Source organism: Bidens hawaiensis, unplaced genomic scaffold (assembly GCF_021521415.1).
Source record: "Bidens hawaiensis isolate Kalapana, Puna unplaced genomic scaffold, B.hawaiensis_p1.1 tig00003698_1, whole genome shotgun sequence".
In the NCBI taxonomy this organism is placed as follows: domain Eukaryota; kingdom Viridiplantae; phylum Streptophyta; class Magnoliopsida; order Asterales; family Asteraceae; genus Bidens; species Bidens hawaiensis.
In genome coordinates, this window is record NW_027491212.1 from 1,481,774 (window position 1) to 1,500,161 (window position 18,388).

At 34.5% G+C, this 18,388-nt stretch overlaps 3 protein-coding genes across 3 annotated transcripts; 1 reads left to right on the plus strand and 2 right to left on the minus strand.

Moving 5' to 3' along the window:
* The first annotated feature begins 1,307 nt into the window (after positions 1-1,307).
* LOC143624159 (fumarylacetoacetase) lies at positions 1,308-6,257 on the plus strand. Its single transcript, XM_077094884.1, has 15 exons — positions 1,308-1,522; positions 2,529-2,607; positions 2,687-2,745; positions 2,821-2,945; positions 3,031-3,105; positions 3,901-3,976; positions 4,054-4,153; positions 4,272-4,331; positions 4,415-4,485; positions 4,565-4,627; positions 4,701-4,765; positions 4,897-4,993; positions 5,727-5,852; positions 5,931-6,012; positions 6,117-6,257. Exons 1-14 carry the CDS (start codon positions 1,316-1,318, stop codon positions 5,991-5,993), a joined length of 1,266 nt encoding a protein of 421 aa, XP_076950999.1. The 5' UTR covers positions 1,308-1,315; the 3' UTR covers positions 5,994-6,012; positions 6,117-6,257.
* Positions 6,258-9,633: 3,376 nt separating this feature from the next.
* On the minus strand, positions 9,634-11,708 carry LOC143624160 (GCN5-related N-acetyltransferase 7, chloroplastic-like). The gene is made up of 5 exons (XM_077094885.1): positions 11,427-11,708; positions 10,683-10,835; positions 10,479-10,574; positions 10,291-10,411; positions 9,634-9,884 (listed from the first exon to the last, which is right to left on the minus strand). The coding sequence occupies exons 1-5, from the start codon at positions 11,682-11,684 to the stop codon at positions 9,712-9,714; spliced, it is 801 nt and encodes a 266-aa protein (XP_076951000.1). The 5' UTR covers positions 11,685-11,708; the 3' UTR covers positions 9,634-9,711.
* Positions 11,709-13,369: 1,661 nt separating this feature from the next.
* On the minus strand, positions 13,370-17,126 carry LOC143624161 (putative E3 ubiquitin-protein ligase XBOS32). Its single transcript, XM_077094887.1, has 11 exons — positions 16,942-17,126; positions 16,646-16,859; positions 16,495-16,554; positions 16,325-16,396; positions 16,072-16,247; positions 15,828-15,991; positions 15,307-15,365; positions 15,161-15,207; positions 14,882-15,022; positions 14,296-14,384; positions 13,370-14,047 (listed from the first exon to the last, which is right to left on the minus strand). The coding sequence occupies exons 2-11, from the start codon at positions 16,838-16,840 to the stop codon at positions 13,602-13,604; spliced, it is 1,449 nt and encodes a 482-aa protein (XP_076951002.1). The 5' UTR covers positions 16,841-16,859; positions 16,942-17,126; the 3' UTR covers positions 13,370-13,601.
* Positions 17,127-18,388: the final 1,262 nt, after the last annotated feature.

Sequence of the window (18,388 nt, forward strand, 5' to 3'; positions counted from 1 at the left end):
CAGTGGGGTAATGATTGGGAGGGACATTATCCACCATACACGGTCTAACCGACGTTAACCTCTTTATCCAAAATAAAATAAGAGAAAACTATGATTTGCATCCCTGTGTAATATGGGCGGGAGTACGTTGAGCCATTGATTATGAAATAACGCATATTGAACCCATGGGGGCTCAGTATGCTCCCTACCATGTAATTAGTGGTTAAATGGCCAATATACCCTTCATCTTCATCATCAACATTCAACATCTAAGAACCCTAACACGAACACAAACGCAGAAAATCTCCGGCTAAGAACCCTAACCCAAACCCAGAAAACACATAAATCTTATAGAAACACATAAATTAACATCATCAACCACTTAAACCCAAGTGGGTATGTCATACAAACCCATAAATCTTATATACCACCACCACCGTACATAATTTCGACGGAGGTGACCGCCGGAAAATCAAGAACATCCTTCACTGTTGTCATCTTCATCCACCACCACCGTCTTCTTCCGCCACAATCACCACCGTCTTCATCCACCTCCATGATTCCTTAGTGTTTAGATATAATTCCAAGCTACAAAATTTGAAAAACCCCAAATTATTTCGAAACCCTAGGTTATGAATGTTCACGGCTCTTGCAAACTGGAAGAAAATCGACACATGGGTTTTGTTCTTCTTAAAAATCACTCAAGATCCATATAAATTTTTTTAGATTTGGTGGTAATTTTAGAGATATATGATAGAGAGAATATGATGAATATGGTGTTTTTGATGATGAAGTTGAGAAGATGGTGATGATGACGGTGTTCATAGGAAAAATGATGATGATTGTTGAAGATCTGCCCTATTATTATTATTATTATTATTATTATTATTATTATTATTAAAGTGTCATTGAACCAAACGGTCAATTTAAAAACATGGGTTCAATACGCGCAACCAGCAGCTCATATCAGCATTATAAAAAACACATGAATTCAATATGCGTAATTTCATAATCAGTGGTTCAACTTGCTCCGGAATGCAAATTATGGTTTTCTCAGAAAATAGTGAAAGAATTGTTATTTATATAAGTAATGTCTAAACTGGTTTTAACTTAAGAGTTGAGGATTAGAGCATGTGTATGTGTTTAAAAAAATAATAAAAGAATTAATAATAAATATTAAGTTGGTGAGATGCTTGGTTGCCATTTGTGACGTTTAGTGAGGGACCATTTCCCTTATATATTGACACCCACCCGTTGATATCACTACTACCCTGTTTTGTTTTATCACTAGTCTTGTTCTTGATATCATCGGAGGAGGAGTTCCGTCCGATCAACCATGGCGTTGAAGAGCTTTGTTGAAGTTAAACCGGATTCGCACTTCTCCATACATAACCTTCCCTACGGTGTTTTCACGCATCCTGCATCTGCTGCTGCTCCCAGGCCTGCTGTTGCAATCGGAGATTACGTTCTCGATCTCTCGGTGATCTCTTCTGCCGGTCTGTTCGACGGTCCCTTGCTTTCCGGTTCCGATTGTTTCCTTCAGGTATCGTTTATTCGTTTTAGGTTATATTATTATTATTATTATTAACTTAATAATTAGAAGGTGTTTTTGTTATTTCTTATTAGAGAATTTCTGGTTATGAAATGTTGTATCTTACTGGATTAAGTTGAACTTTATCTAGAAAATAATATGTCTACTGTTGAGAGTAATGTTTTTGGGAGATAGATATGATATAGATGTAATTCATGAAAGTGAGTGTAATGATTTTAAGAAAATTCCCAAAATGCCCATTTAACTTTAATAAAGTAACATTTGATCAGTCATCTTTCAAGAATGTTCATTAAAAACCAGTCGATCGATCAGCTGGGAATATAGTCATCACCAGACTGGATATATATTAATCCTACCAGAAATGCCATGTGTCAAAAAATACAGATGGTTCGACTGGATTTTTCTAACACGTGGTATTTTCTGGTTGGATTAAAATCTACAGGTGATGATTATGATCCTGGTTGATCGACTGGTTTGGGTGTGGATAGTTTGGGAAAACACATTTCATATGGACAAAATGTTGGATTTTAGAAGTCAAACGGGCATTTTGGTCTTTTTCCCATGTGAGTCACGTCTAGGGATTTTGATGGTGAGTTGTAGAAATCAGTTTATAAAGGAGGATCATGCTCTCGATTTCCTGTTCTTGAAAAAGAATATTGCAAAAAAATAAAGAAAATGCAAAACAGATACTGTATAAGTGTGTTGTGTGATTGATGCATGCAGATATTTTAAAGTAGACATTTGTTTGTTTTCATACGGTTTTGAGATTCAAAATTTAACCATTGTATATGTTACTAAGTTACTGAAAAACAGTTTCTTTTATTTGGCATTGATGTGGAGACTCCTGCAGAACAGTAGTCCTACATCGTGAACATAATATTATGAACTCTTATGTCTCATATAGGTTGCAGTAGCAACAAACATTATGAACTCTTTGAAAATGAAATATGAAGACTATTTTAACGTGTTCCTCAAATGTTATTTGTTTTGATTGCAGCCAAATCTTAATAAGTTTCTTGCACTCGGAAGACCAGCTTGGAAGGAAGCCCGTGCTACATTGCAAAAGCTATTATCATGTACAATACGTCATGAAATATATCTTTATTTCAGTTGACTTGCATATTAATCTTTAATTTCTGTTATTTCCTGTTTTAGCTGATGAACCAGCTTTGCAAAACAATCCAAGTTTAAGGCAGGCGGCACTTTTACCTATGGTAAGTGGCATATGTGGATACACATATTTTAGCTTTGTGTTGTACTAGAGCTTATTTAATGCATAATTCTTTCAGGGTGAGGTACAAATGCTTCTTCCTATTTCTATAGGGGACTACACAGACTTCTTTTCATCCATGCATCATGCTAAGAACTGTGGGACCATATTTAGGGGTCCAGAGAACCCAATTAATCCCAACTGGTATGGTATTTGAGATGTGTATATATATACTCATTCTTTGCTTATAGTCATTCAGCTTAATGTTTTGAAATCTGTGGCTTTTCAGGTTCCATCTCCCCATCGCCTATCATGGGAGAGCATCATCTATTGTTATATCTGGCACTGATATAATTAGACCAAGGTAACACAAATCTATTCAACCAAGAAGATTTAATTTAACTTTGTGAGGTATTATTGTGCTATGTGTTAACCAAAATAAAAAGAAAAGGCAAATCTAAATGTTGTTGTTACCTATCTAATAATGAGCATGTATATCATGCCACTCAACCATTTACCTATGCTATACTTTCTAAATAAACTGCACCAGATACTAAAATAACCAATCTTTGAATCATGCAGAATTGTTTTTCTTTTTCTTTTTAATTCTTTACTGAGCCATTGTGTATATAGACCCAAAACATGCATCAAGAGCATTGCATGTTGTGCTTTGAAACTTGTGCTTTGGGTATATATGGAATTTTGCAAGTTTCTTAGGGGATATATGCAATTCCCTCTTTTTTATTGTTTGCACGTTTGCCTGCTAACAAGATTGTTAGATCTATAGCATAGGTATGTATTCCATTTTACAAGATTTGGAACTAGTTACACAGTTCAGTGTGCAATTTTTACACACCTAATGTGATTCTTATCTATATTTTATTTGTATTTAATGTTTATAGACAGTCTTCAACATTTACCACTCTGATTTTATATGACATGTAGTTGTGGCAAACATACTGTACATAGATTGTAGAGACACATGCAACTATGCTATGCCTTGAACCAGTCATGAAACTGGATGTCCTTTGTTTATTGTTCTTTTCTATATATGCTTTTGTTCCCTATAATAAATCCTCAGTTTTTCAAGATTTAGGATGACTCATCATAAGGATTCATAATCTCTTCTTAAAACACATTTCTTTTTTTTTTTCACCAGAGGTCAAGCTCATCCAAGTCCCAACTCTCCACCATACTTTGGACCTTCAAGAAAGTTGGACTTTGAGTTAGAAATGGTAATAATTTCACACCATATCTATGAGTAATTCTTCATCTTATTCTATGTAATATATCTATTGCATATTGCTTCAAGGCTGCTGTAGTTGGCCCGGGAAATGAACTAGGAAAGCCAATAGATGTTAATGAGGCTGCAGACCACATTTTTGGAGTGGTATTAATGAATGATTGGAGTGGTATGCATTTTTTTACCAAACTTCATTACCATTTGTTACCCTATCTGATTATTAGTTAATTCATATACTAAACATGATTATTGGTTAAAACATATACATTACACATTGTTTCATACAGCAAGAGATATTCAAGCATGGGAGTATGTGCCTCTTGGTCCGTTTCTAGGGAAAAGTTTTGGTAAGAACTCGATTTTGTTTGGGGAATATAATTTTCAATTACCCGACAACCCGAGTATCCAACTTTTTGTTGGTGTTTTGCAGGGACTACAATATCCCCGTGGATTGTGACTCTAGATGCGCTTGAACCATTTGCTTGTGATGCTCCCACTCAGGTAGCCACTTGATCTCAGCTCTACTTGACTTTGAAAGACTTTGCATTATTGCATGCTAATTTACCTTTTAAAATTGCAGAGCCCTCAGCCTTTGCCATATCTTGCAGAAAAAGTTTCCAAGAACTATGATATTTCTTTAGAGGTGTTGTTTATATGCTTTAACTTTCTATAATATCCAACTCCCAACTCAGATTTAACTCGTTTTTTACTTCAAGGTTCGGATTAAACCAGCTGGACAAGAAGAATCATTCACTGTCACAAAGACCAATTTCAACCACTTGTAAGAAAATGCAGTGGTTCAATACTTCAATATTATTGTTTTCTGATATGTTTCTGCTCACCAAATAAGTAGAATGGTGTTTAAATTGTTTAAGCTTTTACTTAAAAAGTCAAAATCATTATTTTTGTTAGGTACTGGACTCTGACTCAACAACTTGCACACCATACTATCAACGGTTGTAATTTGAGGCCCGGAGATCTTCTTGGAACTGGAACAATAAGTGGACCTGTAAGATGTTTTCTTTGTTTATACAATGTTTGATGAACCAAACACGACTCATATATTTATTCGTGTCAAAGAGATCAACCCTACCCTTACACGCTTATAAAATAAAAATCGTGTAACCCAAACACAACCTGTTTAACCCATTTATCTATATGATTCAAAAGGGTTATAATGGATTGCAATCAAGTTGTAAACAGGTTGGCAGGTTTGTTTACTGGCTGTAATAAATGTGTCGACGGGCCAATGGTTTGCCTTTTAGATTTTTGTTCTATCTTTAAACGGCTTGACTGGTAGACCTGATTAACTTAATGGTTAAATAAACATTCTAAATAGGTCAACCAGAACGTGATCTGTTTATTTATGTCAAAAACATCAACCCGAACCTTGAGATACTTTAAATTCTGTAACCAGAACACGACCATGCAACCCGTTTATTTAGTTGAGTCAAAAAAGGTTGTAAATGGGTTGCATTTAAGTTGTAAACGAGTTGTAATAGATGGGTTAAACTAGACGTAAATGGGTTGGCAGGTTGACCTTATAAAAAATAATTTCTTGCTCTAATTTTAAACGACTTGACAGCTCGACCAATGCATGTTTAATTAAACGTGTTAAACATGCTAAATTGTCAACCCAAACACGTTGGCTAAACAGGTTAAATAGGTCCAGCTCAAACATGCTCTGTTTATTAAACGGGTTAAAAGATGAAAATCCAAAACCTAATTAATTTTTATTACAGGAATTTGAATCTTATGGATGCTTGTTAGAGTTAACATGGAATGGAACAAAAGAGCTTTCTGTTGGTAAAACAACTCGTAAATTTTTGGAAGATGGAGATGAAGTTATCATCAGTGGTTGCTGCAAAGTAACTTATCCTTTTCATTTCAACTCTTTTTTCTATTCTTATTAACTTTGGAATGCTGATAAAAATGAGTTGATGCAGGGGAACGGTTACAATGTTGGATTCGGTACTTGCTCAGGGAAGATCATACCATCTTTGCCATAATCACCCTATTAGTGCACAGGTACTTCTTCCATTTGGGTTGTGCTTTATCGATAACGGGTCAAATAAAATCCGTTTTGAATCTGAAGTGTGTATATTTTGGTGTGTAAATGGTTGATTAAGCAGGGAGGCGGTCATAACGCAAATGAGAAAATGGGATATTGTTGACTAAATGTGTTGGGAAATTCTGATGGGTGACATATGTGAGTGTATGTAGTAGTATGAATAATATGCCATGTTTTTTTCCCGTTTTACAATGTTATTGGATAGACTATATGTCAAATCTCTCCATCTGTTTATACTTTAGTATGCTATGGTTGATGGAACATTTTCAGGATTCACAAATAGTTTCAAGTTGTGTACCTGTTGTTTGCCATTGCAGTCATGGCAAACCAATAAAAATATTCAGGCCGACTTGGGCCTGAGGCGCCTGCATTTCTGTAAGAGGTGGTTTTCATGATTCGAACTGTTTCCTACAGGTCACATGGTAGCAAACCTTACCGTTTCTCCAAGATAAGCACTAGCAAATTAAGTCATGAAGTTCCCAATTTTTAAGGAATACTTGAAATGGTCAAATGGGTCTGTTATTTAGGTCACGAGGTTTAGAAGATACGTATCGCCAATCTATGATAACCAATTTAAATTTAAAGTTAGGGGGTGTTAGGGATTCCTTATTTTACTTCCTTATAACTTTTCATTAATAAGTTACAAAAGTGTAACTTATGGAACTTTTCCTCTCACAACATAAACAATCCCAAACACATTGTTACTTTTCAAAAAGTGTATAAGTTATAAGTTAATGAAAATAAGCGATCCCAAACACCTCTTTAAACACAGATTTTTATGTCGTTAAGTTGTACTTAACCTCCATTAAGACAACAATCATAGCCAACATCATACATCCCTAATACCAACCCCATTGTTCATCAATCGTCTTGGCCGGTTCTGTAAAAAGTGAAAGACCAAGGAAAAACCAAAAAATCAATATAAAATTCACTACAGGGTTGGTGCTGCCACAGTGAAAGACCAAGGAAAAACCGAAAAATCAATATAAAATTCACTATAGGGTTGGTGCTGCCACTTTTAAAGAGGGAAAATGTAATAAAATAGTAATACGTTTTAAAAGTGTTTCGATTATGTCACTCATGTAAATTTTTCTTAAATCGGGTGACTAAATCTTCGAATCGAGCCTCACCGATTCTTTTGTTCGTCAAAAAAGCAATAGAAGATCAGATGTGAGGGTTAGAATTTACAATATATGTAAAAATTAAAATAAGAAAAACGTTAATTATATTAAAATTTAAAATAAAATAAATAAAATCCACATCACCGTTCAACATCAACATTAAATAAAAGATAAAAAGATTTTCTATGTGAAACAAAAAAAAAGACTAAAAAAATATGTTAAAATCTTTAATTTAATCAAATATAAGTTAAATGGCCTAATTTGATCACTTTCTAAACTTGAGTCACGTAATTGAAAGTTGAAACACTATTAATATTTAGTTATTTTTAATTGTTAATTTAATATTCTCTCGACACATGTTAGATTCGGTTGCTTAGATATTTTTCTTATCTCAAGTTGTTAAGTTCTTATCATTAAAAGGTTAACATTGTCGGGTTTAAATTTTGATATAAAAAAATTGAAATTTACCTAGTTACCCTTAAAAGCAACTATGTTCGTGTATAGGAACGAGATCAGTGCCGTACCATCAGTAAATCTGAGTACTCATACATGTACCTGAATTTTATGGTACGAGTACAGGTACTCGCTTTGGTACTATTTTTTTTTCTTTTTGAAAGAAAATCTTCACTAAACTTGGTAGGATACAAGTATATTGACAATCAATTATCTATAATACCAAAATCAAAACTGTAATGCCACAACCAAAACATAATACTAAAACTAAAATGAAACAAATCAACCATAATATAATCCATTAATGATAGCTGTTACTAGTAACTGACCGGAAGAAGAAAAAGAAAAGAGAACTAGGGTTGGATTGGTTTAATCAGAATTGTTAGTACTTAATATTTTGATTATCAGTGGTTTTGTAAAGCCCGCTTGAAGAGTTGAGGATATCCCAATAAAAGCACGGTTAGAGTTATGAGTTTTGGAATCCCAATATAAACCCTTGCATATTCCTAACGGGTACTGAGTACCCGTAATACTCGTGCCCGTGCCCAGGGGCGGACCCACATAGAACCAATCGGGGTCCCGAGACACCTATGTTTTTTTAAAATTACTAAGAGACGGTATATTAAATTTAGTAAGGAACTCATAAAAATTAATACATGGAACCCATACTATTAAGGCTGAGTTGGTCTAATGTAAAGCCCCTTGTTTTTCCTTTGATAGGTTGCAAGTTCAAGCCTCATCATACTCTATTTTTGTTGTTTTTTTATATCCTAGTCAATATTAGTTATTTAGTTGGGGTATTTGTGTTTTTCGTTAGTTTCTCTCATATAGCCATTATCACCATGCAACATATATAATGGCACCATGGGTTTTGTGTTAGGACTAAATGCACACACGAACCGAACACACACGCGAAAGCAATAACGGACACAAGGATTTAACGTGGTTCGGTCTAAACTGACCTACGTCCACGAGTGACAACTAGGTATATCTTTATTGAGTGACAATGATTACAAGTACATAGCATTGTTTAAATAGAGACTAGTCTTGGGGTTGTAAATTATTGAACAAGAAATCTAAACCGGGCCGGGCTGAGGTCTGGCCACCGTAGCCCGTCATCCCTTTAGACTTCAAATAATAAACTAGGCCAACAAGGCCTACGAACCCAACATTTTGCATATTCTTTTATTATTTATCTTGTGTATGCATATTATAATTAATCATTTAATTGTGTTAGAGTTAGTTTTTCATGTTTGGTCATGTATGTAAGACCATATATATATAGCTTACGTTTATGTTTTTCGGGTATGAATAAAAATGAATTAAAAGTATATGTTCTATCTAGTTTCTTATCTTAATTCTTTCTACTTACTCGTTTCCAATGACATCATAAGTCCGTGTTTTATTATGTCCATCGCCTCGACCCGACCCGAATAACGACCGGCCTTTGTAAACCGTAAAAATTGGGACTCCATTGATAAAAAAAATCCTGGGTCCGCCACTGGCTGCACCTATAGCCGAAAGTACCCGTACCAAAAATCAGTAAATCTTGGTACCTGTGCCGTACCGAATAGACGGGTACATGTACAGGTACCGGTCCGGATACTGGTATTTGGAAAAAAAATCCCATCCCTGCCACCACACCTCCTCATTTTGCTTTCCAGGTATTGATTTTGGGTGATACGATCCAGAAGGAAAGGAGAGAGTGATGGGTGGGGGGAGCGGGTTTGAGTGATGTTCTGCCAGTGGTAGTGGGTTCTGGCGTGTTTAAGGACAGCTGATGAGTTATTGGTCGGGGATTGATTTTCCTATGGGTGGCTGATTTGTTGTTGGTCGAGGATTGGTTTAGTATGGAATGGTTGATGGAATATGTTCAAGATTCAAAACTTATCATCAACTTGTCTGATTTTCCTATGGGTGGCTGATTTGTTGATGGAATCTTTTATAAACTTAGTCCTCACGTCGACCTTTTAGGTGCACCAAATTGTCTCCATTAGAAAAGAAAAAATAAACATTTTAAGATACCAACTTTATACACAAATAACTATATACCAACCAGAAGCTTAAACAATGGTGGTTTGATCACCAATCATAATTATGGGGAATACCCATCCAGAGAAGTAGCCTTCGTGGATGGTCAAGAAACCTTGCTTGCCACGCAGCTTCTTCACTCTCGTAAACGAAACCACATTTCAGGTACAGATTCTTTGCCGCCTCATTGTCAACAGCAACGTGCACATATAAATCACTAATCCCTGAAAGTTACCCAAATATCCACAATGGTTACAAGTTACAGCCCCTTAAGAGGTCGAGTTTGTTTATTAAGCGTTTTTTTGTCTATTTTTATTAGGGGGGTAAATGAGCCGAGCCCGAGTTCGACTAGACTTGAGCTCAGCCCGTTTAACTTATAAGAGTTAGAGCTTGGCTTGTTTCGAGCTCTATTTCTAAAGCCAGAGCTCGGCTCGGGTGAGGTTTTTCAAGGTCGACTAGCTCATTTATTATTTTTTGATTAATTTATATGCATCTTTTTAGTTACCTGTTTGAAATATTTCTATTTATATGCATTTATTATTTTTAGTTACCCATCTGATAGGGAATGATTATATTTCTAATTACCCGTTTGAAATAAAACACAACCTAATGAGTGTTAAAAAATTTTACCCCAATTTTGAGCAACTAATTTTGATTTCTCGACGAGAAGAGAAGCAAGCCCGTTCCTTTGGCATTCGTGGGCGACACATACATTACTTAAATAAGCTCTTGCAAAATCTCCTCCAATTCCCTGTTCAATACAAGTTTACTAACATACATGTTTAATACTAAATTGGAAATGGAAATTATATTATTACCTTTGGCTTCATTCCTGTAATTTCATTTGGGAGGCTCAAACATTGATTAAGATCCAGAGTCCCTACAACGATTCGATCCTCTCCTTCGTGTGAAAACTGCACAAGACTTTTATAGTCAAAATATGCTACAAATTATAAGAAATTTGAATAACATAAAACAAATTTTTATAAAAAGTAACAAAAAAATATTTAGAATTATGGTACCTTACATGAAGAACATAACTCCTCTGGAAAACTCTTTGTTTGTGATAACGGTAATGTGGCATTGATGCAAGACACCTTTTCCCGTTCTTTTGTGCCAGCAACGCGTTCTTTCAAAGCTTCAAACTCACGTTCCGCCAAGTACTTTTTATGATCCTAAGAAAACTTAAAAAAGAGAAAAGAACATCAGTATTGTTACATAAAAAACCAACAAAAAGAATATGCATGCATATGTACTATAACCTTTGTAAAACATCAAAAAATAAAGAGAATCCATAGGCATAGATTCATAAAATGATTCAAATTCAATAATATAAAAAAGAGTCGAATTAGAAGCCAAATAAAGAGGGAGGCTAGCCCCCCAAAATGCCCCGCGCGTCTAGGTTCCTTCGTTGTTGCCACTTACACCTTGTGACTCATTCATTCGGTCGATCCCAATGTTGACACACTTAAATTACAAGTAGATGTCATCGTTGCAAACCGTATATACTCTTCGTTTATCATCAATTATAGTTATTATTATTTGATTTATCATTAATCTTTTTTTAACAGCTTATCATATGTTAAGTTTGTATGTCATCAAAAACAAATTTCATAACAACTATTGTTTAACATTTAAATGAATATATATAATATAATATTGAATTTCACGATGTTACTAATTTTTTAACTCTATTTGATCCAATCATAAGTTTGTAAACTCAAAATTGTTGTTCGATAATTCCTAGGCATAAAAAGTCAACTCACTTGGATGCCAAAGGTTGACTTGAAATCATAGAACGATCGAACTCGAAGAATTGACGTGGCCCAAAGCTCTGAATCCGAACATGCTTCTTCTATCTTCAAAGCAGACTTGTTAATCTTTATTCTCTCGAATTCAGTGCAGAGTTCTTGCTGCTGCTGTGACGCCACCGTGCACAGCCGACGGCCACCGTTGTTGTGACAGCGTGTACGGTTACTCCGGACGTTGACCGATTGCAACGGAAGACATGTAAGCACCGCCATAATTATTATTCTATCCTCTGCGCGCCATTGGTTGTTGAAATGCTGGATGTTATCTTCAAAGCAGCAGCAGCGTGTCTAATGGGCCTATAGTATGGGCTAAGGACCGTTATAACTTATAACCCAAATTTGATATTTAAAAATAAACAAGTATTTTTCTCCCCGTCATGCTATGGAGCTGGTTAAATGTATTACATGTTTGAAATTTATTGTGCATTGCGGTAGATAAGCGGTAGGGAGTCGGTCGGTATTAGTTGGATTTGTTATGGTAAAAATTTGGTTACAGATGTTGCATAACCAAAGTTGAGGGGTCCGAAAGTATATGTATAAAACTTTTATGGTAAGAGTTTAATGAGCTAAAGTTTGCAACTAAAGTTGAGAGACAAAAGTCTAATAAACTAAACTTCACACTTTATCTTTTAAAAATATATACAATTTAATAGTTTATATGCTCGGCATTACGTGTATATTGAAATATATAACTTTTGTTTCTTGTATATTGATGTGTAGAAACATTTAATTTTTTTTTCGAGTAGACGAGCAGTCTCGAAGAGAATGAGTTGCTTTGATTTTTTCATAACTGGAGCTCAAGCTTAAAATTTCAGCTAGTAAAGATAGATAAGTCAAGTTTGCTTAGCTTGGTTTGTAAACATATCAGTCATGAACCAAAACCTAACTTGACTCGGTTTGACTTGATGAGCATTCACATTCAATCCCCTATCCATAAATTCAAAACTACACTAAACCTCACTGCATTTTCTATCTTGTTCAATTAAATAATACTTTTCTATAACTTTATTATTATATTTTCTCTCTCCTCTACTCACAATTACTTTCAGAAAATACTAAAAAGTTTATAGAGTGCTACAATAACTTTTCAAATATACAAAAATATCATAACATTTTCTATCTCATTCACTCACAACAGTACAACACCCTAAAGCACTTCATATATTATAAAAGTTTCTCTCACACAATTTGATCGATTTAGATTTGTTGAGAATGTTCCTAAAGACAAAAATTGAAGTGTTAGCGCCACCACTCCAAACTTGTTATCAAAAAGCATCAAGAAGTTTTAATATTTTATAAATAGTTTGATTTTTTTTCAAGTTTTCCTAGAATGGTTTTTTAGTAGATCTTTTGATAAAATGATTTTTTAAAACTGTTATTGTTTTATAAATAACTGGTTTACTTTATAAAATGTGTGTCTAACTAGTAAATTTCTTCCGTTAATTGTTGCGGAAAAGTGTCCATGTGTAATAAAAAGATATACCGAATCTGTCGTGGAAAAGTTGTCTAGTCTTTTATTAACGAAATTAAGATAATGATATTGAACAAAATAATAAAAATAATAGTAGTCATTATAATAAAAAAAATATTAACGAGTGATACTAAGTATTTCACATTTTTTTGTGAGCGGTAGAAAGATAATATGTAATAAGAAAAAAGAAAAAAATAAGTATTATTTAATTGAATATAGACAAATATGAGGAATAAGATATACACGTTCTTTTTAAATATGAACAAATCTTACATGGACACTTTTTTAAAATGCACATTAGTTAAGTTATATGGATGAAAATAAAGATTTCAATATGAATGCTCTTGAATCGAAGGTTGCAATAAACAAATGTTTTAGTTACTGATAAAGATAATAACCGAATACTATACACGGCATTACAAACTTCAAACAAAAAATCTTTCTTTTTTCATTCCTTTAATATCTACAAAACAACACATGGCCAGATTATACACATAAGCATCATTGGTTGATTAATCCAAAATCAAATGAACAACAAAAACAAATTTGAGAAAAGTATTAAAAACAATCTCAAAAGAGAACACCAATTTCATTGATTTCCCTGTATTTCATTCATGTTAGCTAACCATCAAATCTTCAAACTGATCCAAACATTCAGATCAATAATCACCAGGACTTTCCACAGATTGACTTGAAGCACATAACCAAGACCTTCCTTTCACATGTGAACTAGACCACCCGATACTGGATCTCGGGTACCTCTTTACATGCGATTGCCTAACTATCGACGCAATGGTGTCCGTACCTCGTACACACAAAGTGTTATCAAGTTTCAACGATGGAAACTTGTTGGATAATGGGATTGTTTCTTTGATAACTGGAGTGTCAGTTTTGGGCATTGTAGAACACGAGCAGCATGACAGGGTTGAGCTATGCTTTAATGGCTGAGCAAGTGGCTTTGTGGTTGTCATCTTCTTGAATATAATGATGCCGTGACGGCAGAGCGGACATGCGATTGAACCTGGTGGTGCGTGGGGTGCACTTGACGTGTTGCTAGTCGAACATAGGTATAATGCACATCGAGTGCATAGTTCGTGTAAACAACCTGTCATGAAGATAGTGAGTTCAGGTGATATATGATTATCAGGGCCGTTCCTGATAATTCCCGAAAAAGGGGGGGGGGCGTCTGTGGCAAGTACAAAAATGGGCCTCTAATATATTCAAAAAAGGTTAGAACGTATACAAAAATTAAAAAAAAAACATATATAAAGATTTTTAAAACAAATTTGGCCCCTGGAGTAAGTGGGCTCGGGACGGTCGCCTGATGATCATGGATTCAGAAGGTGGATGTACCTGATGCTGCAACTGTGCACTTGTTTTCCAAGCAAACAGCACATGGATCGGCACAATTTGAAACTGAATCACTGGTCCAGCCACATTCTCTGGTTATTCAGAAACAAAAAGACTATGAAGGTTGCCTTGTGAAGTCAAAATAGGCAGGTTATTATGGAAGTGGTCTATGTTCTTTATGAAAGTATATTAAGCTAATATACCCATGAACCATTTTTCATTTGGTGTATTTTTTGAAGAAAACAATGTTTATATTCTCCATTAGGCAAAATAACTGCAGCCATTGACTTTTAAAAGTCAAATTGTTTATTTCCAAAAGTGGTCAAATTTATATACGTAGAGGTAGATTAGTTCATGATTCATGAACTATTTGCATATTGGTAGGGATTTTGTAAAAATAACCAGTTGATATTCTCTGTCGCAAAAAATAAGTAATCCTAAAAATGTCGACTTCTAAAGTCAAATATTTTTTTTTTTAAATTGGTTCAACTTTTTGCAATAAAAGGTTCAAGTTCATTTAAGTAAATAAATACTTTTTCTATTGTTACAAAAGCTGCAACAAAGTACAAAAATTGAAGTCAACACTTACCGTGCGATTTTGACTACACTCATAAGTGGAAGTGACAAATATGGAGAAGGAAGAATAATTGTTCGGTCTTGTTGGCGTGCACTTAAAATTTCCTCGAGCCATTCTCTATTCCATAAACGAGCAACCTCTAATGGACTCCATCTTTTACAATATTGAAAACACAAACATGACCAAAAAGTCAACTTTGAAACATAGAAAAAGAAAAGTCAACAAACCGGGCGAGTTATAACTAGCAAAGATATTACAAAGAAAACATAGGATTGTTTGAGAAACACATACCCTTTTTCATTTTCTGCTGTTAGACTCGCACCCCTAGCTATTAGAATCTAAAACATATGGAAACAGACAACAATGCATCAGCCAAAGATCAATTATATATAAAAACACTTGGTTATTTATAGTTTTATTATAGTAACAAACCATACTTGACAACAATGTGGATTTCCACCATATGCTGCATAATGGAGAGGTGTGCTTCCGGCTCCTGATAAGTGATAACAGAAAAAGGTTTTCAGTTCTAAGCAGGTATGTTAATTAATCAAAGCGGACTCGAGTAACCTAAAATTCGAACCGAACCAATTTGAATTTAAATTTTGGGTTATTCGAACTGAATTTCTAATTCAAATATAAATTTAAATATCTCGAATCAATTTGATTCAAAAAACACGAATTCACAAGTATATAAGTTGTTTCCTATATTATTTATATAATATATATGGGCTTTTCGGGCTCTGTCTTATTTTGTTTATTGGCTAAAAAATAAGTCGACTAGTATATGTCAAAACGGGTTCAAGTTGAAGATGGTCAACACAGGTTGAAGATAAACTTTGGATGATTCTCAACCCGTTTGACCCATTCGTCTTTTAAACCGGTGTTTTGTTTTGACCCGTTTGAGACAAATCGTGACCTCTAGTTTTTGTACATACCAAAATGGGGAAGTAATCACCTATTAAATCAATAATAGTACCATCTTCAATAGTGACCTCATTCACCGACGCCCCCAAATCAAGTAATAAACACAAACAATCAACATGCCCGTTTAATGCAGCCATATGAAGAGCAGTCACACCACCATCAGCAGGTTTATTGATTACCTCAAAAAGTGATGTTCTGCATACAAAGTTTATATTTTTATCAGACCCGTATAAAAAAAAGAACTCAGAAGAATATCAAGATTTGTTGAAACTTACCCGTCGTTTGATTCACAGACAAATCCTCCAATTCTTGATCTTCTCTTTACGAGTTTATAAAATGTAGGAATACTAGGAATGTAATCAGCGAGTAGAATCCGAATGCAAGATGCGTGTCCATTGAGAGCAGCCAAGTGCAACGCAGTACCTCCATTTAGACAATCGGTTCTATGTATCTAAGACATTTTATGGTTAATCATTAGAATAATTTTATCAGCCAAAACATGAAACAGTCAAAAGTCAAAACACATACATTGGCTTTGAAAAGAATGAGGGTCAACACAACTTCCCAATGACCATATTGACATGCTTGCATCAGAGCAGTCTGTTCACATGAAAACCATATGACATAACCTTAATATCTGCTAACATGTTTCAACTGAAAGATGAAAATGAGAGATTGAAAGTTAAGATATTCCTAACCTGGCCGCGATAGTTCTTGAGATTAATATCAACCCCTGACTCGATCAAAATGGAGACAATCTAAAACATATGTTGTCAATTACTTACAATTTAATTAGTTTTTAAACAAGATTGATAATATTATGAACAAGAGAGCTGGTATATATGCAACCTCATGATGACCTCGAGCAGCAGAGTGATGAAGTGGCGAGTTTCGGCCCCCGAAAGTGGTATATTTAGCAAGCCTCGGGTTATATTCCAATAAAGCTTTGGCTTCTTGAAAGTCACCATCTCTAGCAGCCGAAACAAGCCGCTCACCGGAGGCTGAGCACCCGAACGCATTCCCAACAACGCTCAAAGATTCCATGACGTTTCTTTTAACGCAACTATAAAAATCCCACAAAGAAACAATGAAAAGTGTGTGAATTTTAGTGTGTTGTTTTTATTTGGTAGAACAAGAACAACTACCTGCATCAAATCAAGATTCTTTGTTGAATTTTCTTGAACTAATAGTGGTAAGCCTGATTAAAATATGGATGATGATGTTGATGCTGATGTTGTCATAGCTTTCAGGTGGTTGTTGTTTCTAATTGCACACAACTAACAAGTTGTTCTTGTTTTTACGAAACTAATAACAACCAATGAATCAATTACTTTCATTAATATAAAACAAGATAGAGACATATTAAAAAAATACTCAAAAATCTTGTTTACACCGACCGGTTCTTAATGAAATTGACTGTGTAACTGTATGTATATTCATCAAGAAATGAGCCTTTGAACAAATTAACATAAATCTAACTAAAATTTTTTCCTCAAAATCCAGAAAGACTGAAACTTTTGACTCTAGATTCTGAAATAGCCAACACCCAAATTTCGTGGAAAACTAGGAAATGTTTTGAGACAGAAAAACAATAAAAGACAAATGTTTTCTTGAGTTATAATTCCCAAATTGCTCTGAAATTTTTTTTGTTGAATGACACATATACAGGTTGTGATCATGGACATGAACATTAACATGATCTTGTTTTGGGGATGAAGAGCCAGAAAGACATTGATGAGTGTTGACAACAGTCTAGTGATGACCCACACAATGTTTGATGAGGATCTTAAGGCTCCATAAAGTTGGGCGTGTATTGTGCAAGTTGATAGATTAAACACAACACAAACACAGTCCCTTAGTTATTTTAAATGTTACATGTTATGTCCTTAACCTTTGACTGTGGTTTTGGGTATAACTAATTCAAGTTAATAAACTATTCCTTGGTGATGAGGATTGAGGTCGACTTAAGAGTTGTATAATGATTGACAGAGTAAGATACTTAAGTCGTCCATGGCCTGTTTTGTACTTTGGTGACCTTAATCTGTTGACTAGTTCTATAATAATATTATTATATAGTTAAATAAACACGAGTATCTTGAGTTTTATTTAAAAAACAAACAAGCTGTAAAAAGTTACCTATCATTGGGCCATTTCAAGGCTACCAATCCAAATGATCAATTATTCATGTTTAAGAGGATCTAATGACACACCCAAGAACTTTTATCCATAGATAGTGATTAGGGTGCTTAACCAAAATTTTATGTGGGGTGAGCGGCATTTTAGCATATAAACTATACATATATTTTTTTTTCATAAAGAGGAACTAGGTCCGCCCCTTAGAGGACCAATGATCTAAAGTATAACCGTTGTGATGTTTTTTTCCTAATTATGACTATTGTATCTTCTTTTAAAGCATATACACATGCTTCCCTACTTTTAACTTTGAGGGAGGACTTCCTCTTCAATCTCACTTGTTGCGACAATTCTTAAGTGGTCTAATGCATCCAACTGCTCGTCATCACAACAACTAAACACATTGGCTACATATTTATCCAACTCTTATCATTAATACTTGACGATGTATGTCTTTAA

What these genes read in the sequence shown, in the direction of transcription:
- LOC143624159 (XM_077094884.1), top strand. Translation starts at nt 1,316, where the DNA reads ATGGCGTTGAAGAGCTTTGTTGAAGTTAAACCGGATTCGCACTTCTCC. An exon ending in ATTGCAAAAGCTATTATCAT is followed by an intron (nt 2,608 to 2,686) that starts GTACAATACGTC and finishes TTCCTGTTTTAG; the next exon opens with CTGATGAACCAGCTTTGCAA. An exon ending in CTGGAACAATAAGTGGACCT is followed by an intron (nt 4,994 to 5,726) that starts GTAAGATGTTTT and finishes TTTTTATTACAG; the next exon opens with GAATTTGAATCTTATGGATG.
- LOC143624160 (XM_077094885.1), bottom strand. Translation starts at nt 11,684, where the DNA reads ATGGCGGTGCTTACATGTCTTCCGTTGCAATCGGTCAACGTCCGGAGT. An exon ending in AGTTATGTTCTTCATGTAAG is followed by an intron (nt 10,575 to 10,682) that starts GTACCATAATTC and finishes AGTCTTGTGCAG; the next exon opens with TTTTCACACGAAGGAGAGGA. An exon ending in ATTAGTTGCTCAAAATTGGG is followed by an intron (nt 9,885 to 10,290) that starts GTAAAATTTTTT and finishes GGTAACTTTCAG; the next exon opens with GGATTAGTGATTTATATGTG.
- LOC143624161 (XM_077094887.1), bottom strand. Translation starts at nt 16,840, where the DNA reads ATGGAATCTTTGAGCGTTGTTGGGAATGCGTTCGGGTGCTCAGCCTCC. An exon ending in CTGCTCGAGGTCATCATGAG is followed by an intron (nt 16,555 to 16,645) that starts GTTGCATATATA and finishes CATATGTTTTAG; the next exon opens with ATTGTCTCCATTTTGATCGA. An exon ending in GTGCACAGTTGCAGCATCAG is followed by an intron (nt 14,048 to 14,295) that starts GTACATCCACCT and finishes TCTTCATGACAG; the next exon opens with GTTGTTTACACGAACTATGC.